The 27,526-nt window shown below is 46.5% G+C and overlaps 1 protein-coding gene across 1 annotated transcript in view; it reads right to left on the reverse strand.

The window, feature by feature from the left end:
* Nucleotides 1–27,526, reverse strand: part of LOC146816618 (cytochrome P450 2K1-like) — a 269,453-nt gene that overhangs the window by 169,283 nt on the left and 72,644 nt on the right. Inside the window, exons 3-4 of the mRNA XM_085609147.1 lie at nucleotides 26,254–26,403; nucleotides 13,502–13,662 (exon numbers count right to left, since the gene is read on the reverse strand). Of these exons, the coding sequence (XP_085465273.1) occupies nucleotides 13,502–13,662; nucleotides 26,254–26,403 (311 nt within the window). The remainder of the gene's footprint in view (nucleotides 1–13,501; nucleotides 13,663–26,253; nucleotides 26,404–27,526) is intronic.

Genomic DNA, 27,526 nt, shown 5'->3' on the forward strand with positions numbered 1-27,526 from the left:
CTTAAAAAACCATAGGTTTCAGGGGCGTTATAGTTAGCTGGACATTTCCTTCGTACAAAACCCTAGAAATGTTCCCGTTATAGTTAGTTCAGCTAACTATAACTCGCGCCCCCGCAATGCACTGCTAATGAGGTCACATATTACATCACTCATGACATGGTCAGTGACATCACTGATGACATCACTGATGACATCTGAAATGACATCTGAAATGACATCACTGATGACGTCATCCAGTGAGTGTGTGTTTCTGTAAATGTTAAATATGTTTAATATATATAAAGGAAAAACCTATGGAAGAATGAGTGGGTGTATAAGTGTGGGAATGGATGATTTAGTAGGTGCGTGACTGACTCTATAAGTGAGTCATTAAACGTATCTTACTGCAGACAAGTGACTAAACTGCGTGAATGTCTGTATCTGTCTGTCTGTTGGTGTATAAGCGGCTGCATGGTTTTGTGAATAGCTATATGAGTGTCTCTATGGGTTATTGATTGGTTGTCTGAGTATCTGTATGGGTGCCTGAGTGTTTGTGTGGGTAGGGTGTGTGTGACTCTGTGCATACATGTGTAAGTGGGTGATTCAATGGGTGCATGGTTTTAAGAGTGCATCTGTGATGGACTGTATGGTTGGGTGAGTGTATGTATGGGTGTGTTAGTCATTGAATGTATATCTCAGTGGTACATGTGTGAGTAACTACATATGTGAAAGGCAGGATATATGTGTGTAAGAGTATATAAGTGGGTATATGTGAGAGTGTGTGATTGTGAGAGTGGCTGTATCAGTGATTGTATAAGAGCGTAAGAATGTGGTACTATTTTTATGAGTAAGTGAACTTGTGTGTGTATAACTGCATAGGTGAGTAAATGGGAGTGTGATTAATTATTGCATGACTGACTAGGTGTGAGAGTACCTCTATGGATGATTGGTGGTGTGTGAGTGTCTATGTAGGTGTATAAATGTATTTGATAGTCCTGTACTGAGTGACTGTAAGTATGGGTGACTGTACAGGTGAGTGAGTGGATGTGTGTGTAGATCTAAGAGTCAATGAGTGGGTATGTAGTTATTGGTATTGGAGTATCTATGGTTTTGAGAATGGACGTCTGAAATTTTGATTGAGTATATCAAAGGTTGTGAGAAGATGCACTAATTTATCACATGGATGACGTCATCCGTGATGTCATCAGTGATGTCATTTCAGATGTCATCAGTGATGTAATCAGTGATGTCACTGACCATGTCATGAATGATGTAATATGTGACGTCATCAGCAGTGCATTGCGGCGGCGCGAGTTATAGTTAGCTGAACTAACTATAATGGGGGAATTTCTAGGGTTTGTATGAGGGAAATGTCCAGCTAACTATAACTCCCCTGAAACCTATGTTTTTTTAAGTGAAATTCTAAGGTTTTTTAAATGCCAATTCCTAACTATAACGCCCCTGAAACCTTTGGTTTTTTCAGTGAATGTCAAAGGTTTTTTAAATGCTAATTCCTAACTGTATCAGGCCTGAAACCTATATTTTTTTCAGTGAATTTCAAAGGTTTTGTAAATGACAATTTTTAATGTATTAATTGTTATACTGATTTTTTTTATACTGATTTACTACATTTTTAAACTATTTATTTTTAGATATTTTTTTTATTACATTATAATTGCATTATACATTACAATACAAAATATACTTTCTCAGAATATATTACTTCAGTTTAAATACTTGGCAAATAGGCAATAGACTTTTAAGTACAGTAGTTACAGTTGTTGCAATGGGCAATACAATTTCAAACACAAAGCAACATTGAGCTCAATGTGAATTTCTAGTTAAATGCAATTAGTTACTTTATGGATTACTTTTCTAACCACAGGTCTGGATCCTAGATTCAGTCCTTGGACATCTCTTGTAAACCGCTGAGTAAAAGCGCTTTGGTTACAGTAGTAATTTTTAAGGAATATTGGGGCATATGCATCAACATTAGCATTTGCGATTCCTTATTAGCGAAAAATAAGGATTCGCTAATAAGGAATAGCAAAAGGCTATGCATGTAGGAATCGCTATTCAAATAGCGATTCCTTAACTTTCCTTAATTGCTACTAGCAAATAGCGAGTAGCAATTAAGGAATGTCGTCCCAATCATTCCTATGGGCCTCCAGGCCCATAGGAATGAATCGGAGATTGCATGAGCAAATAGCGAGTACCAGTAGGTTCTCGCTAATTGCTCATGCAATTTCAAGGGTGCAAGGGTGTCAAAATGACACCCTATAGCACCCCTGAAAATGATATGTGCACATATGTTGCACACACACATGCTCTAAGGGCATGTGTGTGCGCAACATGAAACTTTGAAAAATGCACAAAAGTGCATTTTTCAAAGTTTTTGCAAATTACCATGCAGTTCATCTTCATGGTAATTTGCTCCCCCTATTAGCGGAATCGCTAATTTTTTAACTTTGATGCATTGCATTTAAGGAATCTCACTTTGGGATTCCTTAAATGCAATCGCTATTTAAGGAATCGGTATTTAAGGAATCCCTATTTAAAGAATCGCTATTTAAGGATTCCTTAAATAGCGATTTCTGCTTTTGGGTTGATGCATTGGGATTGGGTATTTTTAACTTAATACCGGGAGCTATTAGCGAATCGGTATTTTACCGACTGGATTTTGGGTTGATGCATGAGGCTGATAATTGTATTTTAAAACTTGACACTTAGAAACTTTTTCCCATAGAATCACCAATGTTATCCTATGGCAGAAAATTCACTTAGCAGGTAAGTAGTGTTATCGTTACTTTTTCTTACTCAGTGGTGGATCCTGGATCCAGCACTGGCCAACATCCTGTAAACAGTTGAAAGAATGTGTTTAAGTCATGCAGACAATTTTTTAGGAATATTTTTCGTTTGTGAAAATAGACACTTAGAACCTTTTCTGGTGAAAAGAAAACCACAAAATGGATTCCTATGGAAGGAAATACAAGTTACTGGTAAGTACGTTTAGAATTACTTTTCAGGGTCAGTGCTGGGCTAAAAGATGCAGCACTGGGTTCTCTCCTGATTACAGGTGAGTAAATCGGAATTCGTAGTTCGGCTGATTTTAGAGGAATATTTGTACGTTTCAAAAATGGCCACAGAAAATTTTCTGGTGAAAACCACACAATGGATTCCTATGGAAGGACATACAAGTTACTGGTAAGTACGCTTAGAATTACTTTTCAGGGTCAGTGCTGGGCTAAAAGATGCAGCACTGGGTTCTCTCCTGATTACAGGTAAGTAAATCGCAATTCGTAGTTCGGCTGATTTTAGAGGAATATTTGTACAATGGTGAAGGAAGGGGGAGGGGCCTTAGGTGACGTGTGCAAACACGCCCTGTGGCGCGTTTTAAGTTGGGGAATTAATTCCTCTTCAATCCTGAGGTCCCCTGGGGGCCAACTAGCCCACCAGGTACCTCCAGTATGCGCCAGGGAGCTGCATTGCAGAGAGGTATTCAGAGGCCACACCCCTTTTTACAACACTCTGCAACACAGCTCCGTGGCGCTTACTGGAGGTACCTGGTGGGCTAGTTGGTCCCCAGGGACCCTCAGGATTGAAGAGGAATTAATTCCCTAACTTAAAACGCGCCACAGTGCGTGTTTTCACAGATCTCACCTCAGGCCCCGCCCCCTACCTTCACCACTGTGCAAACGCGCCCCGTGGATTAAGTCCCCTTGAATCCTGAGGTCCCCTGGCAGCCAACTAGCCCACCAGGTCCCTCCAGAAAGTGCCAGGAAGCTGCGTTGCAGAGAGGTGTAAAAAGGGGCGTGGCCTCATTACACCTCTCTGCAACGCAGCCCCCTGGCGCATACTGGAGGTTCCTGGTGGGCTAGTTGGCCCCCAGGGACCCCCAGTATTGAAGGGAAATTCGTTCCCCCTCTGCAAACGCGCCAGGGGGCACGTTTGCAGAGTGATGAAAGGAGGGGGCGTGGCCTCCTCCCCATCCCGTTTAAAAAAAAGAAAATCTTTTTAAGAAGGGGGGCTGTGTAGCCCCCCTTCTATTTCTTATTTTTTGGCCCTGGGGACCCCATCCCCCAGGGCCTGCCCCCCAATTTGTATTTTTTTATTAAAAAAAAAAAAAATCAGGAAGGGTGCCGGGTGGGACCCCAACCCCATGTTTTTGGAGGGGGGCTGCCTTGCCCCCCTCCTGTGTCCCCTTTTGGCCCCGGGACCCCATCCCCCTGGGCCATTTTTTAAATTATTTATTTTTAGGAGGGGGGCCGCCTGGCCCCCCTCCTTGGCCACTACTGGCCCCAGGGACCCCATCCCCCGGGGCCTGGCCATCTCGTTGGGGACTGTGGGGGGGTCCCAATCCCCCCACGGTCCCAGCCGGCTCCTCTCTTCCTGCGGGAGCCGGCATTGCTTTTCCACATGGGGAGCAGCTAACATGCTGCTCCCCATGTGGAAAAGCAATTGTCTTTGCTTCATTGAAGCGAGAGAAGGTTTCCCTGCTCTCGCTTCAATGAATCAAAGCAGTTTGCAATGGCAGGGTGGGAGCCGTGAGGCTCCCGCCCTGCCATTGCAAACAGCAGTGTTCCGGGGTGGGCACCCCGGGACACTGCAGTAGCCGGCCCTGGGGGGTGGCGGTCCCCAGGGCCATCTTTGGCTCCAGGAGGGGGGCCGTGCGGCCCCCCTCCCACTTAATTTTAAGCCCTGGGGGGTGGTGGTCGGACCCCCTATTTTGAATAATTAGTGTCCCGGGAAGATGGTGGTCCCTGGGGCGTGTGGGGGGGGCTCGAGCCCCCCCACACTTTTTTTTTTCTAAACATACATGCCCCGGGGGTGGCGGTCCCCGGGGCTTCTGGGGGCCTTCGAGCCCCCCCACCCATGTATAATGAAGCCCTGGGGGGTGGCGGTCCCCGGGGCTGCAGGGGGGCCGTGAGCCCCCCGGTATATTCAATATTGGAGCCCCGGGGGGTGGCGTGCCCCGGGGCAGTGTGGGGGGGATTGGGACCCACCCACACTTTTTTTTTTAATTATGCCCCCGGGATTTGGCCCCCGGGGGCAAAATAGAATATTCAGCGCGGGAGCCCACGCTGATTTTTTTTTTTATTTTCGGCCCTAAATTCGTGCTGGGTGCGCGAATCTCGCCGATTTCTTTTTTTTTTTAATTCTTTTTTTGGCCCTGGGGGTCCTTGTGGGACCTCCTGAGCAGACCTAGGGGGTCAGGGTGTTTCTACCCTGCCCCCTTGTCGCGTTTTTCACGTTTGTTTTTTAGGTTTCTTGTGCCTCGGTTCTACCGAGGCACAAGATGGCTGCCAACACTTCCTGATCTGGAGTGTTGACAGCCAATTAGCATTCAGCTCGTGCACGGCAGGGTGTGCGCTGGGTGCGGGGATGTATGTATATATGTACTTTTAACTGTATTTTTCTCAGGAACTACTCAATGGATTTACACCATTTAAGCAAGAGTCTGAACTGAGGACTACCTCTTTGCCAAATTTGGTGGAATTCCGTTCAGCAGTTCGGGCTGTAGCTGCGACAACAGGTCCTATGGGAAATTGCATAGGGAAAATGCGTTTTGGGACCCCCCTTGTTTCTCATCCCCCGCTTGACAAATCACAGCGAAACTTTCAGGGTAGGAGCGGAGCGGAGCTGGCCAAATGTTTGGAAAATTTCACGAAGATTCGTCAATCGGCGCCAACGTTATTCCAAATAGAATGTTGCGGATTTCCCAAGGAAAATAGGTCCTAACTATAACTATCTACTGGCGACCGCCAGTAGATAATATATATATATAGTTATATATATATATATATAATATATATATATTATTATGTTTGTGTGTTTAACTTTTTTCAATTAATTTTATTTGTTATATTCTATTCAAAATAATTTTCATAATTAATAATATATCTAAAAAAAATATTATTTTATTTTTTATATTTATAAACATCGACATTTTGTACAACGATATTTTTTAAATTTATATTTTTTGGTCACTATTTTTGTACTTACGTGTTTAAGTATAGGGAGTCAATATTTTTGTAGTCAATATTTTTTATCAATATTTGTTACAACATTATTTTTGAAATCGATGTTGTGTTAGTGAATCTGTCAAAAGGATGACCACAGCCTCCTTATATATTCTGTGGAGTTCAGAGGAGTCATATCTTCTTATTCAGGTCAGCCTATTGCTTGATCCTGGGAGGCATTTCACACTTTTTTCACACCTGTTCCCCAAGTTAAGCACAGGCTGGTAACTGGCAGAGACTTAGGCTAATTAGCCCTCTGACAATTCAGGCAGGTAATGAGTAACTTTCTGAAAGTTAATTTTCTTTAATACTTATTAAAACTCTGACTTCACTATAAAATTGGATTTTTAATAACTATTAAAAATAGTTGTTTAATATTTTTTTTCTATCCTGTCCCCTTCTTGACATCTCAGGTTACAATGGTAGGCTGGAATCCATGTGAATTATGGAATAGGTCCTGCAGTCCACAGGTGACTTTTTCCTTTTCAAGCCATGAGTGTAGTTATGCGCCATATTCTAATGTATTATAAAAAAAGTTACATAAGCGAATCAGGGAGTAGTAAATGTGTACAAGTTGTAGGAGGTCAGAGTACATACACTGCATCAGACATCAGTGCCCTCGTAAGGGGTATTTTCTCAAAATCAGATTTTATCATTATTAATATTATCATTATTATTAATATTATACCAAAACAACAAAAGCAGTACTACTAGTACTACTACTACTAGTACTAATAATAATAATAAAATTTCTCATAATAATCATAATATCGTTATAACAATATATAGTTTACAAAAGGTTCATGGGTGCTGTATGGTATAATTTCTTACATTTCTGCAAAATCTATGTTACTAGTATTTTTTTCCATCTAGTATTATGGGGTAACCCAGTGCCCCTCAGAACCTGGGTGTGAAGATATGAAGTAATGTTGCTTCTGTCGGGTACAGAATTGTTTTCTTTACTTAAAACATTAGCTAAGATAAATACTTATTCAAACATTTGTGTTATCACAGATAATGGAGAAAAAGGAAAACAAAAGAACACACAAATCATGAGTAAATCAAAGGGATATATTGAAGGAAGGAATTTCTTTTTTCTTTTTACATTTTATAGTGTTTAAATTATACTACTAGGCTGTAAGTAATAAACAAAACGACGCAAATGCTGAGGTGACAAGGTGCAAAAAAGTGCTGGTTGTGAACAAGATATATACAGTGATGCATTGCTGGTTAAAAAATGATCATTTCAGATGGCATCGCTAGTTAATAAATTATCATTTCAGATTAAATCCATCCCTAGATACATAAATCTATGAGCCGCTTAAGGTGTCTCAATTTTCGAGCAGTGCCGGGAGAGTTTTGAACCATGCCACCCCTTCAAGTGATTCTTCAATTTCATAGACTAACCAGTCTTGGTCATCACTCATCCAAACCAGGACCTCACATGATTCATTCCTTCTATGAATCCAACATATGTTGGATCATACCTTGAAGACAGTTGAGGTTCCCATTACCAGTATTTGGGCTGTCCTTGTATTCCTTTCGTCCTGAGGAAGACCCTCCGTGACTACTGGCAATTTGCACACTTTTGGGTTGAAACGTTGACGCGCTTGTCATAATACTGACCCTATTCTCTCTGCTCCACGTCTAAAGGAAATTCAAATCCCAAGCGGCTCTGAGATTTATGAATCTGTTGCCAAATAGTTCTCCTACAAAAGAGGATTGAGAATACACAGAGTGGTTCAACAGCACTGGGGAGCTTTACTGTTGGAATTAATGGCAACACTACAGAGGGTTTCAATCCTGACTCTAGATAATAGGTTAACTGACTCCTGCACTCACATGAAGGATGATCGTGTGCAGAAGTTTGGTCACACACCTAAAGAATACCAGAAAAAGTTCTGGGACACACACAAAGACATGCAACATTCATAGGTTTACTTTGTAGACGCCTCAATAAAAGCACTGGAGAGCTTCATGAAAGGCAATATAGACTACTTATGATGGACTATTTAATCTGATCATAAAGAAGCACATCTTGAGAAATTGTCATTCATATTTACACCAGAATCTAGTGGATTCCTAGCTGTCTGACCCCAGGCAGCTTTAGAAGGCAGCTGATAAGTGGGTGCACACTGGGGTGTCTAAAAAGTCCCAGGAGGTGATCCTAAGAAAGGGGTCCAGCACACTCATGGGAAAGAGGGCAGCAATAAGGATAAAAAGAAGGAATACTCACAAGGGTCCTAACAAAAGCCTGCTCAGAACAGGAAGCCCCATGACTTGTCTAAACTCAAGTGGGGAGGATACAAGGAGAAAAAGGCTTTTGATCCTGTGTAGGCTTGGGTAGGCCTGGACTGTTACAAGCTTAGACCTCAAGATGAAGACTCAGTGCCCGATTCCGATGTCGTTCGGAAAGTCTCCCAATTGCATTTGGCTTTCCTGGATCCAATTCGAAGACCTTTTTTACGACTGAATCGTACACAGGTCCAAATGACTAAGTACGATGCGAAGATCGTATGCGCGTCAACCAAATTGTTTCTGGGACCCAAACCTGTCCATATAACTCATTCATAGCCGAATCGTGCCGCGCTATGGAACGGAATTCCAACCGAGCGAGTACGATGCACGATTCAGATAGCTGCTTTGCCTCGGTCTCAACATGACAAAACGGCTGTCAGAATCATACTTCGGGGCGTAGCAGGCCTCCCTTTACCCTGGGCCCTCCAAATATGTCACTGGTGTGTGCCCATGGATCCCTCCGATCCAGGCATGCACATTGTGGCGGGCACCATGGTGTGCCTCTCACAGGGTGTTCGTTTTTCCACACCCACCCCTTTTTGCTATGGGAGCCAGTGTACACCTCTGTACAAAGGCTCTGACAGAGTTCCAAGGGAGTCCGACCGAAACCTGGAACAGGCTGGTCATCCACTTTTACTAGACCCAGATTTCTGTAAAAAAAAGTGAAGGAGTTTTATTGCTCCAGCGTCACCTGTCAAGCCAGTGGCAAGACAGCAGGGCAACCCAAGGCTCCACTGATTCTACTACCTGTAAATGTGTGTTTGGCCTGCATTCTCGCAAGGCTGAGTATCTGAAAAGGGATAACAAAAACTTGGAGTCCAGCTAGAAGCCTATTATGAGGTGTATCACCAAAACGCCACCTTGGTGAAATACCAGCCAGGTCAGAACATGTGGGTCTCCCAGGACACATTGACTGGAGAAGATAGGTCAAGTTCAATGTAGAAAGAAGTGCTCTCCCCTACTATTGACAGACCAGCAGCAGAAAGACTTGCCAGTTGCTAGGGCAGTTTACTGGACTCTTCTTTGTGACATTTGAAATGAACAGGTGGTGTGTGCATGCCACTGACACAAAATCCTCAGGTTGTCAGATAAAGTAGGGGCTAGCATTGAGGAGGACGTTTATAAAATATTGTCCCTGGGGTGATTGAGCTGTTTAATAAGCCATGGGCCCGACCAGCGATGTTGGTGCCCTAGATCAGCCCAAAAATGGGGACCCAAAGACTGAGGTTCTGCATAGACCACAGAGGACTGGATGCCATCACCAAGACTGACACACACACACCATTCCCAAAGCTGATGAGCTCAGCAACAGGTTGTGGGCTGCCTAGTATCTCAGGACATTTGATCTGATTCTCAGATACTGGCAGACTGCCCCAAAGGATGAAACAAAGGCTTCTCTCTGCACTGTAACTCTGCTAACCAGGCCTCAAAACATTTGCTCCGACCCATAAAAAATGTTGACATTTGTTGTAATCCTAATCGGTATATTTAACTTACTTATAAGTCCCTAGTATATAGAACAAAGTGTACACAGGGCCTGTAATTTAAATGTCACTAGTGAATTCTGCTGCTTACTGCAGTGACAGTGGAAACATTCCTGCGGGCCTACAATTGTAGCCTGGTTGTGACAGTTTTAAAATTGTAATATGACTTGTTACAATAAACCGTTATGACAGGTCAAATAATTCCTCTTAAATAATAATGTCACCCATATGTAGGCCTACTAACCGGTAAGTCAGAGTGGATGGTATTTAAAAAATAGGATTTTCATGCTTAATGTTGATGTGACACATGTTCTTGCAGTTAAGAAGTCCTAGAAGCTATTTTCACTGTAACCAAGCTGGCTGTTCCATAACAAAAGGTGGTCTGCATAATAATGTATAGCCAAAATTATCTCTATTAAATGTAATACATTAATAATGCTAATTTTGGTTATGAAACAATTAGGAAAATAATTCATATTTTAAAAATTATTTCAAATCAAATGTAATGGTAACATTGAATTTGTAGCCACTAATTGGTAAAGGTACTTTTTAAAGTCACCCTTTTCCTACCTAACACCTCTGGAAGACGATTTGCATGAGCTCCAACTGTCACCTGGTAGCTGAATAGACCACTTAACAAGGTCTGAAAATGCTCCCAGAAAAGGTCGAAGGTGTTTCTGTTCTTCTGGTTCTTGAGGCTGTGCCCAGGAACTTGATTAACTTGAGTCCTACCCTGTAATGGGCTAACGTTAGCTGACAACTGGACAAGGCCATTTGTTGTTCCCACAGTCACGTGGTCTCCAATCCCAGTGAGCGAGAAGCTGCACCCAGAACTGGTTTGTAGTGGCCACAGAGGATGAGTTGCTTGTTTCCTTGGCTACACCTCTGGGGTGGGCACACAGACTCTGCCAAGTGGAGAAGGGTTTCACTTTCTTGGATTTGGGCATGAGAGGAGCACTTTGGATGGCTTGCTGTATGGCCCATAGGAACTGCAGCAAAAGTGTGTAGAGCTACCCATGGGACTTTTTCCTGTTGGTTAGGCAGAGGCCAAGAGTTGCCTCCATCCACCAGCTTGTGCCATGCATAAAGGAAACACCACTGGGCACCATCTACATCATGGGTACTCATAGTACGGCCCGCGGGCCGCCAGCGGCCCGGCAAGCCTTCCTTGGTGGCCTGCGGACCTTGCAGACAACATACCTCTGTTTTTTTATATCGCCGGTTGCAGCAGCGCGGAGCTATGGGGGCCGGGCGATTCTTTTAAAAACCTTTCACTTGTTAATAAGGCTTTGTTGTATTTCACCTCTTCTTAGCGCCCCTGCATCTCCACTCTGATTAAGTGGAGATGCAGGAGCGCTTTTGAGTGGAGATGCAGGGGCGCTAAGAAGAGGTGAAATTCAACAAAGACTCATTAACAAGTGAATGGTCTTTAAAAGACCTGTGAAGTACTTGGGTGCGGAGGCTGTGTGTTTTCCAGGGAAGCTGTCTCAGCGCGGGTTGAGGTGACAGGGACAGCAGGGTGAGGTGGGGGGGGCAGCAGCTAGTGAGAGCAGCGGGTGAGTTTTCAGCGGGAGGAAGACAGAGTGCGACAGAGGGAGGGAGAGAGGGAAGACAGAGAGCGGGAGACAGAGAGGGAGAGATAGAGGGAGAGACAGAGAGAGAGGGAGACAGAGGGAGAGGAAGGGAGAGGGAGGGAGACAGAGGGAGAGTGAGGGAGGGAGACAGAGGGAGAACAGAGGGAGAGGGAGGGAGGGAGACAGGGAGAGAGGGAGACAAACAGAGTGAGTGAGACAGAGGGAGACAGAGAGAGAGAGAGGGAGGAAGACAGAGAGGGACGGAGACAGAGAGAAAGGGAGACAAACTGATTAAGAGAGAGAGAGATAGAGAGAGGGAGGGAGACAGAGAGAGAGAGAGAGAGAGGGAGGGAGACAGAGGGAGGGAGAGAGAGAGAGAGAGAGAGAGGGAGGGAGGGAGGGAGGGAGGGAGACAGAGAGGGCGAGGGAGGGAGACAGAGGGAGAGAGACAGAGAGGGAGGGAGACAAACACAGTGAGTGAGACAGAGAGAGAGAGAGAGATAGAGGGAGGGAGGGAGAGAGAGAGGGAGAGGGTGGGAGACAGGAAGAGGGAAGGAGAGAGAGGGAGAGGGAGGGAGACAGAGAGAGGGAGGGAGACAGAGAGAGAGAGGGAGACATACAGAGTGAGTGAGACAGAGGGAGGGAGGGAGAGTGAGAGAGAGACAGAGGGAGGGAGACGGAGGGAGGGAGAGGGAGGGAGGGAGACAGAGAGAGAGGGAGACACAGAGAGAGGGAGACACAGAGTGAGGGAGACAGAGACAGAGGGAAAGGGAGGGAGGGAGACAAAGAGAGAGGGGGACAAACAGTGATACAGAGGGAGACAGAGAGTGAGAGGGAGACAGAGAGAGAGAGGGAGGGAGACAGAGCGGGAGAGGGACGGAGACAGAGAGAAAGGGAGACAAACTGATTGAGAGAGAGATAGAGAGAGGGAGGGAGACGAGGAGAGAGAGAGAGAGAGAGAGAGGGAGACAGAGAGAGAGAGGGAGGGAGGGAGACAGAGGGAGGGAGACAGAGAGGGAGGGAGACAAACACAGTGAGTGAGACAGAGGGGGAGAGAGAGATAGAGGGAGAGAGAGAGATAGAGGGAGGGAGAGAGAGGGAGAGGGAGGGAGGGAGACAGGGAGAGGAAAGGAGAGAGAGGGAGACAGAGAGAGGGAGGGAGACAGAGAGAGAGGGAGACAAACAAAGTGAGTGAGACAGAGGGAGGGAGGGAGGGAGGGAGACAGAGAGAGAGGAAGGGAAACAGAGGGAGGGAGACAGAGACAGACAAGAGGGAGCCATACAATAGGGAAGGAGACAAGAGGGAGGGAGCCAGTGGGAGGGAGCCAGAGGGAGGGAGATGGAGACAGAGGGAGGGAGAAGGAAGGAGACGGAGAGGGAGGGAGGGAGAGGGAGGGAGAGAGACAGAGAGAGGGAAGGAGACAGAGAGAGAGGGAAACACAGAGTGAGGGAGACACAGAGTGAGGGAGACAAAGAGTGAGGGAGACAGACAGAGGGAGGGAGAAAGGGAGGGAGACAGAGAGAGAGAGGGAGAGGGAGGGAGACAGAGAGAAAGGGAGAGAGAGAGAGGGAGAGGGAAGGAAAGAGAGGGAGAGGGAGGGAGACAGAGAGAGGGAGAGGGAAGGAGAGAGAGGGAGGGAGACAGAGAGAGAGGGAGGGAGACAGAGAGAGAGGGAGGGAGACAGAGAGAGAGGGATTAAACTGGAGTAGGATTTTTACTGTGTTGTTTTCAACTTTTTAACTGTTTTGCTACTGCTACATGCTCTACACATTTTCTTAGGTTAAGCATGTTAGCTTTGTGCATAACTACCAGGGGTTGGGCTCTCGTTTAAATTACTGAAACCTTTACTGGACCTAACAAGAATTAAGCATTAGGACTTGTGGTGAACTTCCATGCACTCCAAATAATAAACCACTTTCTCACAATATGTCACTCTGTACTGTAGAATAAACTGCAGGAAGTTTATAATCGGCAACCTACATTATATTTAGACTCAATGAATGCAGTCATTTTAGAAGCTATCTTGAAACTGTGTAAATGTTAGCAAATCTCGGCTTAAATGTTTAAATTCTTGCGTATGCAAGTTTTTACATTGCTAATATCACACATATGTATTTTCTGTTAAGGACATATAGGTACACTTACATTAACCATGGGTGTTCCTATTAACCTTAAGTTGTCAGTAACCAGCCATGTGAGCTTCAGCAGTGTCGGATGGTCATATTCAAAGCGGTGTCCAAGCACTATAGAGGTGATGATATTGGCGACGGCAGAATTCATTATCACAGTGATGTCAAGGGGCTTTCCTGGGAGATTTGAAAATGAACTGAGTTAATTAAATGTAATGACTCAAGATATTTCATAGATATGTTTCAAATACTACATTTCTAACAGTAGATTTTATGTGAGACGTGTTTGTTGGTGTGAAACATTTAAGTGAAAGTATTGGCATTTGGAATATGCATATGAAACAAACATAATTGCATAGAATGCTCATGCACATGAAAGAATAAAAATACTAAAGGCAGTTTACATCAGTGCCACATATAGGATAATTTCCAAAGTATGGTAAGCAGCTTAAAACTACAGAACACGTATTAGCAAAGCTTACAGACCTGGTTTGCCAATGCTTGTTTGCTATTGTTAAATTACAGGGCACCCAGAGCCAAAAGTAGCCGGTGTCCATCTTGGAATACTATTTTGTATACTTCCTAGATGCAATGTGATGACCGTCTTGAAAAGTTGTAGGAATAAGTGCACAAAATAACAGCCATGTGATCTAAATAACGGTCACCACTGATGCTCCCTTGTTATAAAAGGAAGCATTTTAATAACATTGTTTCACAGAACAAAAACAAGGGGGCATATCATTAAGGGGAAGCGATAAAATGATTGCCTCTGTGCCCGTTTCCGTAACGCCCAGCTTTGCATCTCTAATGACATGCAAAGTGGGTTTTGCTCACCAAAATAACGTGGGAAATGTCGCTAACAGACATTTCTCCTATCAGCAAGCTGCACGCTAACCTAACCTTCACAGCGACGAGAAATGTAGCGCTAACCGCGCCTACCGCAGGTTTCATTACACCTGCTTGTAACCTGACTAAACCATTTTAGCCTATGGGTGGTGGATTATAGGGCTGAGACCACCCAGCACTATCAACAAGGTATCGCCTGTCGCTGTGCGATTATCGCTGGATTACCAGCGATAATCGCACTTTTTGCAACTATCGCTAGATTATAGATCGCATCGGAGATAAGCGTTGCTGATAGCACGCTATCTCTGCGATATAATCCAGCGATAGCCGGCGATAATTATCCTCGCGCTAAGCGCTCTTAGCGATAATTATTGCCGGCTGTTGCTGATAATGCCCTAGGTATCCAACAAGTGTTTTTATTCAAGAGTACCTTCACATTCATTGTCATTCAATCCTATACGTTTGTATTGCATTTGTTTAAGGAGATGTATAATCTCTTTCCGTGAATCCTTTGCAAATGCCAATTAAAGAAGAACATTATTTGCTTTAAATAACGTTACTTCCCAGATGAGTAGAATAATAAAAGATATTGGGGCCTATTTACAATTTGCATTATGTAGTATGTTTAAGTGTGCAATAATACTACTAAAGTACTAGAAAGTTCTATTAACACATCTACAAGTGTAAATCTCCACCTCCACCTCTTCTATCTTTTCTATGGAGAGATCCTCACACATGTAAGTTTACTACTTAGTAAATGTGGAAGGGACTGGGGGAGTGGCTGGAAAAAGGAGCATACTCACTACTAAATGGGAGGGATTTAGGGAGGAGTAAATAGAAGTTTAGGGAGCGCTTAGGGAGGGGTTTAGAGAGGGACACCTAACCACTCGGTCGTGTACTCCTCCTCGAACATTAAATAGGAGAGCAGCAACTCTGTGAGGAAAGGGCAGTGGTTGAGATCCTGAACTCTTTGTGAGCCTGGCCTGCATCCGTGCACTGAGCGGTATTTGAGGTGCTGCTTTCTCCATACTATCCCCACGTCTTGACAATGGGTAAACGTGATGGGACACAGCCTAAGCGGACTTTTAAAGTGGGTAAGAAAGGCTGCCAGTGGCAGAATCATGAGGGTAAGCAAGATGGCAAACTAGGAAGGGTTCAGGTCACTGACTCTTGAGGGGGGCAGACATCCGAACACTACTGGATATGAATCGTAGTTGGCAGCGACTGATAGCAAAATGTACTTGATCACACAGCGTCTCAATGGCGTGAAAGAGTGTCCTGATAAGCAGCAAACCTACTTAGATATGGCAGGGCGTCACATCTCTGACATCAACATTGACTCTAAAGCCCAGAGTGAACCACACAAGGGACTTACAAGCAGAACTCAGGAAAAATAGAGCCAAGAACGAATACTTACAAGCCCACTCGCGAAGGCGTAATCTACACATCTGGAGAATGTGCAACGTGTCGCAGTCTACATGGAACACATGCTGATCAGCATTTTTGGGAGATAGCACTACCCATCGGCCTTTGTGATTGAGAGGGAACATCGCACAATGAATCCCAAAGCCCCGCCTTGTCTGGTAATTGTAAAGCTCCTGAATTACAGAGACGCCATCCTCTGTCGACCCAGAGAGAAATGGACAATCCAACACGAAGGCCACATCATTTCCTTTCTTCCAGACTTTACCCACTCAGTGCAGGATGTTCAATCACACTAAGAAAACCTTGTTGTTAAGTCGCATATGAAGGTCCACAGCGCAAACAGTTCAGGGAGAAGTTTATTAGGTGCAGCACAATACTTGTCCGAGCAGATAATGTCCAGGACCAGCCTTACATCACCAGGCTCTCAGTTCTTGAATTCCATTAACAGTCTATAAATAAAGTAAAACTTGCAACATAGGAAGGTGCACAATATAATAATGTAACACTTGCGTCACTGGGGGATTCAGTACACCGTGTGTTACTCCACCAGGCTGGGGCTGTGCACAAGGGCACGCCTTGTGTGTTTACATCCCCTAATGAGGCAGGCTAACTCCTACATAAAAATAGTCACCAGCCTCTTGGGACTGTCCGACTACGCACTCCGGGACCTTTGCCCAGCCAGTTTGATGAGGTAGAATGAAGCATTGCAGGTGAGCTTGATGTGCCCATTTGTGGGCGATGCCTCATACACTGGGATGATGTTGGCATTGCAGTTTATCGCTCACGGAGATGGAACTGCCCTCTGTTCACCTTTCTGGCGCCTACCATGTGTAGTTTGCACTGGAATAATACCCATGCACACCTTTAAGGTCATTATCTACTGATGTTGGAGAAGAATTTCGCAATGGGCTGCAAACTAGATTACTTGCATAGTCCTTGCCCATCATACCTAAATATTAACTACTGGCCCTCTGGCCTCCACAACTATAAATCGTTGGCTGATGTGCTACGAATTAATCTGTTTGTCGTAGGCTGATGTGCTACGAATTAATCTGTTTGTTATGTTTTATACAAGCTCTTCATCTGGGAAGTTGCATGGGAGTTGTCCATCGAGTTGGTGGGACTCGATGTGGGAGTGGGGATGGAAGGTTTGCTGGAGTCATTTACTGGGCTACACATCATGCAGTATTTACATCACAGCACAAAGAGTTGTTTTACCTTAATCAGCACCCTCTAGGGGAGATGAGGCAATTCCCCGCCTACGTAGCCCTTGAGGTAGATGACATGCAAGTTGAAATTGCTCTCATTAAATGCTAGGGGAGTAAATGATCACTGCAAAGCCAGACTGTTGTTGGTGTACATCACTAGACATGGCATAGATGTTGTACTAATACAGGAAGTCTATATTGGAAAGACAGGTGTGAGTGGGTTTGCTGGCAGCTGGGGCGCACACGGTCACTTTTCGTCCTTCTCTTCCTATTTACGAGGGGTAGTATTCCTGATTGAGTGGGGTGTTCAATTCAGACCTATAGGGTATCGGTCAGAAAATTAGGGGAGTTTTATACTGAACATACATAATGCTCATAAATGTATAGGGGATGAATCTAGATGAGCCTGAATTCTTCAATATGTTTGGGAGCAAGGTGGCCGAAGCCGCCACGTACTGTAATGTGTGCCAGAAGATGATCCATGCACTGTTATTTGTGGAGGGGATTTTGACACAACCTTGCAAACAGAGCTGGCCAGCACGGGACCTGGAACCGGTGGGCATGATCGAGCGCGAGCTGCTCTACATCTGACTATGGACAGGTTTGGATCTTTGGATTGGTACCAGAGGACCGAGTCAGATGCCACAGACTTCTCATTCTGCTTAGCAGTTCACAGCTCCCACTCCAGAACCCTGGGCTCCAGGGACGTGATGGGTTGGACGGAATCCGTTTCTTACCTAGGGCCTTACCAGAGCACTCATGGGTACCCCTCGTGTTAAATATCTCTGCACTGGACTGCTCCGATAGACTTTGGAGATTGCAGCCATCTGAGCGCCTTGATTCTGGCATTCTTGGAGGAAATTAGGCAAAGAATCGACTCCTAGTTTGAACTAAATAAGAACTCAGAAACCTCAGATGCCCCACTATAGGAGGCCTTTTAGTCAGTGATCCATGGGGAGTGCACCCCTAAAACCCATGGTATACCTAGGCCATTACTGGCTCAGATTACAGAACTGGAAGCTGAAATTAATATGCCTGAACAGGGTATAGTTGGCTGCGCAATCCGACCCTATTGACTGCATTGAACTTAAAAATGATGGAATTTCGAGAAGCAGCAGAGAGTGTAACTAACTTTCTGTTCGAGTATTTAGCCACCCGAAATATTGAGAGGGGGACTGAGCAGGTTGAACCCTGGCCAGTTTGCTTTGGCTGCCCTGGCCAGCCAATGACATCGTTTCACCGCCCGTAGTCCTGACGACACGACAAACGAGCGGGCAGTTTTCCAAAGCATAGAGGGCCCACTTCAAACTCATTTCAAATGCAAATTCAGATACAACGCAGCCGGCAAACAGAAGGCCCTGCCTGGCAATAACTAATGAAAGGGAACTCCAAAGTGAGGGGCTTCGAGCCGAGGAAGGGTCTCACGTGCTCCAAATACAAGGCTACTATGTTTTTAAACGACATTGTGACTGCTACTTCTTGAAACGTCTCTGCCTTTTGCACAATGCTATGTGTTCCTGTCTATGCTAACAATTAGCATGACCGCACATCATTACCGCAAGCCTTGTAAAAAGAGCCATTGTATGCATGAAAACAACACCTTTCGATGTGTAATGAACCAAGCTCCCATGATTCCGCTTTACTCACCCTCGAACTGTGACTTATTTAGTATCAGCTTTTGTCAGAATTATTCCATAGAATGACGCTGCAATAAGACAAGAGGTGAAACCGCAGGTCCATAGCACCCCCAAGCGCCTTGTCTTCACATTACAGTGTCTCATGTGCGCGCACGTGTTTTTATGCTATTGAATCATTTTGAGAGTAAGAGGTACAAAACACCACTTACAAGTATCCCCAAGGAAAGTGATTTAGTCTGTGGTTTTTTTTAGGTCTCGCGACCTGCATTGCACTGCGCAGCAGTGCTTGCGCAGGTCTCGAGACCTTTAGTAGGTGAAAAACGGGGAAATCAAGCTGACCTAGGAATCGCACAAGCTCGCGTGTGTGCGTTTCCTTTTAAGCTCCCCCACTGGCCTTTGCGTGCGTCTTATTCTAAAAGACTGCACGCAATTGGCCCGAGGCGCGCGCATAGCTCCTCCCATGACCTATTGGTGTCTATTACGCGCACCAAGCGCGTAATAGACACCAATAGGCCATGGGAGGAGATATGATCATGCCCAGACACAGGTGTGACGCGTGTGCCACTTGTTTTTCTTTACTTTTGGTATAAGCGCGGCACCCGCGCTTTAGTTTTGATGTTATAAGTAAAGCGGGGATGCCGCGATTATACCAAAGGTAAAGAAATAGAAAAAAACATCTATTTCTTTCAATCAATCAATCATTCAATCACTGCATTTGTAAAGCGCGCTACATACCCGAGAGGGTCTCAAGGCGCTGGGGAGGGGGAGGGTGCTACTGGTCGAAGAGCCAGGTTTTGAGGAGTCTTCTGAAGGCCAGCAGGTCCTGGGTCTGTCGTAGGATGGTGGGGAGAGTGTCCCAGGTCTTGGCGGCGAGGTAGGAGAAGGATCTGCCACCGGCGGTGGTTTTTCGGATGCGAGGGACTGTGGCGAGGGCGAGGTTGGCTGAGCGGAGTCTTCGGGTGGGGGTGTGGAAGCTGAGTCGGTTGTTGAGGTAGGTGTGTCCGGTGTTGTGCAGTGCTTTGTGTGCGTGGATCAGGAGCTTGAAGGTGATCCTTTTGTTGACGGGGAGCCAGTGCAGGCCTCTCAGGTGGAATGTGATGTGGCTGCGGCGAGGGATGTCGAGGATGAGTCGGGCCGAGGCGTTATGGATGCGTTGGAGTCGTCTCAGGAGCTTGTTTGTCGTTCCTGAGTAGAGGGCGTTCCCGTAGTCGAGTCTGTTGTTGATGAGGGCCTGGGTAACGGTTTTTCTCGTGTCGAGGGGGATCCATTTGAAGATCCTGCGGAGCATACGGACGGTGTTGAAGCAGGACGCGGAGACGGCGTTGACCTGCCTGGTCATGGAGTTGAGGATGACTACCAGGTTGCGTGCGTGGTCTGTGGGTTCCGGGGTTGTGCCTAGTGACGTGGGCCACCAAGAGTCGTCCCAGGCTGATGGGGTGGGTCCGAGAATGAGGACCTCTGTCTTTTCTGAGTTCAGCTTCAGTCTGCTGTCCTTCATCCAGTCGGCTACGGCCTTCATTCCTCTGTGGAGGTTAGCTTTGGCGGTGTGGGGATCTTCGGTGAGGGATGTGATCAGCTGGGTGTCATCGGCGTAGGAGATGATGTTGAGGTTGTGTTGTCGTACGACATGGGCGAGGGGGGCCATGTAGATGCTGAACAGCGTCGGGCTGAGGGAGGATCCCTGTGGGACGCCGCAGATGATCTCGGTGGTTTTGGAGTGGAAAGGTGGAAGGCGGACACTCTGGGTTCTGCCGGAGAGGAAGGATGTGGTCCAGGCCAGGGCCTTCTCTTGGATACCGGCGTCATGGAGGCGCGCTGATAGGGTGAGGGTGCGGTGGCAGACCGTGTCAAAGGCTGCTGATAGGTCCAGGAGGATGAGGGCGGCTGTTTCTGCTTTGTCCATCAGGGTCCGGATGTCGTCAGTGGCGGCGATGAGGGCGGTCTCGGTGCTGTGGTTGCTGCAAAAACCGGATTGGGAAGGGTCCAGGATGTTGTTAACTTCGAGGTAGCGGGTCAGATGTTTGTTGACAATCTTCTTGGTCACTTTTGCAGGGAAAGGGAGCAGGGAGATGGGCCGGAAGTTCTTGAGGTCCTTGGGGTCCGCCTTGGGCTTCTTCAGAAGGGCGTTGATCTCGGCGTGCTACCAGCTTTCTGGGAAGGTTGCTGTCTCGAAGGAACAGTTGATTGTTTTCCGGAGGTGGGGCACGATGGTTGCGCTGGCTTTGTTGAACACGTGGTGAGGGCAGGGGTCCGATGAGGATCCGGAGTGGATGGAGTTCATGGTTTTGATGGTGTCTTCGTCGCTGACGCTGGACCAGATGGTCAGGCGACTGGTGCGAGTGGTAGTCGCAGGGGGGGTGGATTCGGTGGTGGGTGCGGGGGGGGTTGGAGTTGAAGCTGTTGTGGATGTCGGTGATCTTGCGGTGGAAGAAGGTGGCCAGGGGGTCGCACAGGTCTTGAGATGGCGGGATGTCGTTGGTGTTGGAGCTGGGGTTGGAGAGTTCTTTCACAATGCTGACGAGCTCTTTGGTGTTGTGTGCGTTGTTGTCTAGGCGGTCCTTGAAGGCGGTCTTCTTGGCGGTCCTGATGAGTTGGTGGTGTCTGCGGGTGGCGCTCTTGAGGGCTGTGTGGTTGTCTGGTGTTCGGTCGTGGAGCCATTTCTTCTCCAGCTTCCGACAGGTGTGCTTGGAGATCCGGAGGTCCTCGGTGACCCAGGCGGCTTTCTTGTTGGTGTGGTTGGTTGTAGAGGTCTTGAGAGGGGCAAGGGTGTTGGCGCAGTCATTGATCCACTGTGTGAGGTTGGTCGCGGCAGTGTCTGGGTCGGTGGGGTCGGTGGGTGGTCTCAGAACGAGGGTGGTAGTCAGTTGGTCCTCGGTGACCTTGCCCCAGCAGCGGCGTGGTAGCTGTTGGGTGCGGTGGTGTGTGGTTGGTTTTCTGAAGGTGAAGTGGACGCATCTGTGGTTGGTCCAGTGTGGTTCGGTGGTGTGGTTGAAGGAGACGTGGGGGCTTGTGGAGACGATGGGGTTGAGCGTGTGTCCAGCGGCATGAGTAGGTGTCGTTACGAGCTGTTTGAGTCCGAGGTTGGCGAGGTTGTCGATCAGGGCGGTGGAGTTGGCGTCGTTGTTGTTCTCGAGGTGGAAGTTCAGGTCCCCGAGGAGGATGTAGTCCGTGGAAGCGAGGGCGTGGGTGCTGATGAGGTCGGCGATGGTGTCACTGAACTGTGGGTGGGGTCCGGGAGGTCTGTAGATGGGAGTTCCTCTGAGGGTGGTGTTGGGGTCGGTGTGGATCTGGAAGTGCATGTGCTCGGCGGTGGTGAGGGTGTCATCGGTGTTCGTTGAGATTTTGATGGAGTCTTTGTGTATGATGGCGATTCCTCCTCCCACTCCGTTGGTGCGGTCTCTGCGGGAGATCTTGTAGCCCTGTGGGATGGCTATGGCGATGTCTGGTGCTGAGGTGGTGTTCAGCCAGGTCTCCGTCAGGAAGGCGACGTCGCGGGCGGTGGAGTCTAGGAGGTCCCAGAGTTCGATGGCGTGCTTGCGAGCAGAGCGGGTGTTGAGGAGGATGCAGCGGAGGTGGTTGGGTTCTCTGGCTGGTGGTGTGGAGGGTTGGATGCTGGTGAATCTGCAGTTCCGGCAGGTGAAAGGCTCCTGGGTGCGTTTCGGGGTGGCCCGATAGCAGGGGTGGTCTCGTCTGGTGTTGAGTGCGTGGAGGGTGCTTGCGTCGTAGTGCAGTCTGGCATTGCGAAGGGTGCGGGGTCCAGGGGTTCTGGCGCTGGGTGCGGTCCAGGCGCGGACGGGCACAGACGGGCTTGCCCTAGGCGTGCCCTTGGCACGCCAGCGGCACGCCCTCTGTTCGCGGCCTCCATATGAGGGCAGAGGGAGAGAGGAGCAGCTGGGAGGTGGGAGTGGGGCGGCCAATGGGAGTGAAGGGGGCGGGGCCGCAGGGGCTTAGCGGCGGGGGAAAACCCGGGGAAAAAACAGCAGGAAAAGACGGCGGGAGAGGGACAACAGAGCACAGGGGTACAGAAAGCAAAACACAGGGGCACAGAATGAAAAAACAAAGTGGCACAGAAAGCCAAGCGCAGGGGTACAGAAAAAAAAAGGGAGCGAGCAGTCAGGCGGCAAAAGCCTCAACGGAGGTTCAACCCACAGGGGGCTGCGTGGCAGATGGGGGGTGCGACCTGCCTGGTGACAGGGTCAAAGGTCTCTCTCTACCACCACTTTGCGGCCTCCATATGAGGGCAGAGGGAGGGAGGAGCAGCTGGGAAGTGGGAGCGGGGCAGCCAATGGGAGTGAAGGGGGCGGGGCCACAGGAGCTCAGCAGCGGGGGAAAACCCGGGGAAAAAACGGCGGGAAAAGACAGCGGGAGAGGGACAACAGAGCACAGGGGTACAGAAAGCAAAATAACTGGGCACAGAATGAAAAAACAAAGTGGCACAGAAAGCCAAGCGCAGGGGTACAGAATAAAAAAGGGAGCAAGCAGTCAGGCGGCAAAAGCGGCAACGGAGGTTCAACCCACAGGGGGCTGCGTGGCGGATGTGGGGAGTGACCTGCCTGGTGACAGGGTCAAAGGTCTTTACTTTTGGTATAATTGCGGCACCCGCGCTTCACTTATAACATTAAAAGTAAAGCGCGGGTGCCGCGATTATACCAAAGGTAAAGCATTTGCAATGCAATAAGTCTTGCATTACTGAAAGTTTGAGCTATTGGCTTTGCAACACCAATAACTCAAACTTTTAGTAATGCGAGACCTATTGCATTGCAAATGCTTGTTCTAATTTGGTATTGATTCTCTCACTGTGGCAGACTAAATAAATACATTCTATCATGGATTCTTTTGTATTCTTTCTCCAACATCTTGGCCCATCCTCGCTTTCCAAAACATTTCTTCAGTGGAAAAAACGAATTTATCCTGGCCCATAGCTTTGAAACAATTTACCCTCTGAGCTGAAAGTTATTTCTCTCAGTTTGTGTTTAGGAAAAAGCTTGAAACTTTTCTTTTTCCAACCTAATCATGTTTTTCTGCCTATCAGTTAATCTGAGGCATCTCAGCCCCGAGACCTTCGAGTGTATGATTGTCAACACATATCTCAAGTATCTCAAACCATACATTAAATCCAATATATTTTTTTTAAATAGCTTTCACACAGGAAACTCTGAACAGAATTTAAAAAAGCCTCTTGATGTGATCCTGCTTAAAAGTAACAGAGGACTGGCGAATAAGAGATCTTAGAACATTGGAATGTTGGTAGCTCCATTGAAAACAATGGAGTGCTCCGGGCTTATAATGGCTGGTATAAGCCCGGAGCTCCAACATTCCAATGTTTCTTTGTTCACAGCTCTGGCTGTGAACAAAGGCTTCAGGGAGCCCGAGGGGATTTCAATCCTCTCGCGCTCCCTGAAGGCTTTGTTTTATTTATTAGAACATTCTGCCTCTAGTGGCAGAATGTTCTAATAGCCTTATAGCCCTTCGTAGCAGGGCTATACCGCAATTAAAGTCTCGCTGCTTTGTTAAAGTCCCTCGCCTTCGGCTCGGGCCTTTAACGCTGCAACGGGCTTTTAATAGCCGGTATAGCCCGCTACGGCAGGCTATAAGGCTATAATAACAGCTGTCTGATGCCATTGACAAGGAAGTGTAAGAATTTTAAGGAAACACTTGCCACTTCCCAATTTACTTTCTTTAGTGATCAAACAAAAGTTCTGTCCTTTAGAGGTCTCTTCAGCCGACAGCTCATCCACTGTCACTGCGAGACATATCGTGTTCTGTAAGGTTGTCACTCATTTTTTGCCGAATAGTTGCCAAGCGCTTCAAAATTGCAAAAAGAACGCTTGATGGGTGGAATGCTAAACAATGTCAAACATTCATCCTCAGTACAGAGATCTAAGCCTAAATCCATTGGTTTTTTTCTCACCGTGTCATTCCTATTTGGGTGCAGCAGTGTGCAAATCAGTCTTGATTATGCCCAGACTTGGGTCCTGTACTCACTGTGCCACTGGATTCAAGCTAGCCAGGATGATGAGGGGTGATACACAAAACCAGTCCCAGGATGCTTGTTACAGTCCAGCGAGGACCTGGTCTGGCAGTTCGGGCTCGACTCTTCCCATGGGGAGAAAGGTCAAGACTGATGTGCATATGGCTGGTTCCAAACTGGGATGGCATGGTGAGCAAAAAAGCAATGGATTAATACAAGATCTATGACTGGGGGCAACTGTTTAATTTGTTCAGCATTCCATCCATCATTTGTTCTTTTTGTTTTCAGCACTTGACAAAGACACCTCCTGTGTTTTGATTTAGAGTGTGGACCAAGTATTGCTTTATTTACTTGGATTAGTGTCCTTCCGCTATCCAGCCACTGTTGGCTGTGATACGGGTACCATTTTTTTTCTTCCTACTTCTCAACCCTGCTGCATCTTCACCTCCAAACCCCCTTTGCTTCTTCCCCTCCCACATATTGCATGTGGTGCATCCTCCCCTCCCACCCCCAGCTCTTGTCCGTGCTGCTTATTACCCTTCCACCCAACCCTTGTTCATGTTGCTTCTTTCTTCCCACCCCTACCCACCTTTTGTCTGTGTTGCTTCTTCACTTCAATCTCCCACCCTCTTATTGTCTGTGTTGCCTCCCCACTGGCCATAAGAAGAAAGAAACACTATGAGGCAGCTAACGCTGGCCATATTATTGCTCTTTTTCAACCGTTACCACCCTCCCTACATCCCCTTTTCCGTGCTGTCCACTTCACCCTAATGCCATTGCCTGTGCTGCCCAACCCATCCACCCTAAGAAAAAAAACACTAAATCATAGCATTTTTTTCTAACTGTGCTTTTTTCTAAATGTACTTTAAGCCATGCTGTATGGCCATGTTGCTGCCCAAAATGGCTAAAACACTTTGCCAGAGCCAGTAGCTTTTGCATAGGCGAGAGCTATTGACTTTGTCAATTTGTGTTCAATTTAGGGCTCGGTGAAGGACTGTTCTGTAGACGATTCCCCCTTTTCTTCAGCCTCAGACTGTGAGCCCTCAGTCCGTTTATCGCTTCCTGAGTGCTTTCTCTTGCCTTGCCCTTAGATGTTGCTAGGCTTCGGCAAATCCCCAACCGCTGTTTCCGGCTGATCTCCAAGCTGGACCATCACGACTTCACCCACCTTCATGATACCCTAATGTTGGGCTTGGCTTCCTCTTTTGTGCTGTTGGGTGTCTGTGTTTTCAACATGAAGGTTTGATGAGATATAATGGCCTGAGTCATGTTTGGATTCTTACAGGTGGCTTAAGGTATCATTACACCATTTCTCTTTGGGAGGATCTCGCTTAGTCAAGGTTTTGTATTGCCATTATTGCTATAAATACCTGGGGGTGAGGGCGAAATTTACCCTCTATATTTCCACTAGTTAAGCATGTTATTCCTGTCTGTTTGAAATGATTAAGATGTCTTCTTGGGCCCAAAACCTCAGATCCCACATCCAGAGCTACTGCTCATCTCACACACTGGCAGTCATCTTGGGGACATTTTACATCATAGTAACGTTGTTTGCCACATTTTAACTACTTAATTGTATTTTAATTTACTTATTAGTGTGAAAATTCAAAATAATTTTTCATGAAAGTGTTAAATCATAAAAGGTACCCTGAATGAAGTTCCGACAGAGTCACTCACTTACCTGCTTGTTTCTGAAAATATTTTAAGAGAAATTCGCTTTCTTCTATAATTCTCTCTTCAATGGTCCTCTTGCCCATGCCAAAATCCCTTAAGGTAGACAAGGTAAACCTTCTCATTGCCCTCCAGAGTTCTCCATGTGCAAAGGGGATACCTAAAAACAAAAAACTCACCTTTATATTTGAATAGAAAACTAATGATCAATTCCTTAATGGAAAGACAGTTAAAGAAACAGAAAAACAGCATAACTTTTATTTCACCAAAATAAATGGGAGATCAATGATGAGGACATGGTAACACAAACATCGAGTATGTGACAAAGTGTGTAAATTGCAATCTCTTTGATGAAAATATATGGAAAGGAATGAGCGATTCATATTAAGTATAATTTATGCTGCCATATCAAAGATGCATTGAACAGCTTTAAAACATGTTGTGAACTTAAAGAACTGTAAAAAAGTTTACGAATTATCCACTATCCCAACTCTACAAGCGTTCTAATTATCATGTTTGGAAAAGCAAGTGTTTTGCTAAAAAGTCTTGCATGGGCGGTGTTGGACTTGGCCCTTTTTGCAGGGTCATCCCTAAACTTTTTGCCTTCCTCCTGTATTTTTTCTGACCTGGTGTTGGCTGTTTTATAATTCTGGGCGCCTTACCACTGCTGACCAGTGCTAAGGTGCATATGCTCTCCCTATGGTAAAATGTATACATTGATTGACTTCCATGTTTGGCTTATTTGGTTTACTATCAGTCCCTAGTAGAGTGCACCGGGGGTGCCAAGGGCTTGTATATCCAAATGCTGCTAGTGGGCTTGTAGCACTGGTTGTGCCACCCACTGAAGCAGCGGGGTAAAATGTGTCTAAGGTCTGCCATTGCAGAGCCTGCATGCAGTCTGGTACTGTCATGCTGACTGGGCAAGTGTCCCCACTTGCCAGTCCCTAAACCTTCCCTTACCTTCATATTAGTCACCCCTATGGTAGGCCCTAGGGCATGGTGCATTGTAAGGATAAGGTAGGACATGCCCTGAGGTGTGTGGCATGTCCTAATAGTGAATTACAGCCATTTTCGTTTTTCACTATTGTAAGGCTACCTGCTCTCCATAGGCCAGAATGGGCTGCTAGATTATAACACTCTATAATCCTAGAAGGCTCAGGAAGCATGGTAGAAATTTGTGTTTAGTATGCCTGAACTCAGAATAATAAAATACATCTTTTAGTAAAGTTTATTTTAATATCCTGTGTTTGCAAATGCTACTTTTAGAAAGTTAGCATTTGCTT

This window comes from Triturus cristatus, chromosome 6, assembly GCF_964204655.1.
Source record: "Triturus cristatus chromosome 6, aTriCri1.1, whole genome shotgun sequence".
NCBI lineage: Eukaryota > Metazoa > Chordata > Amphibia > Caudata > Salamandridae > Triturus > Triturus cristatus.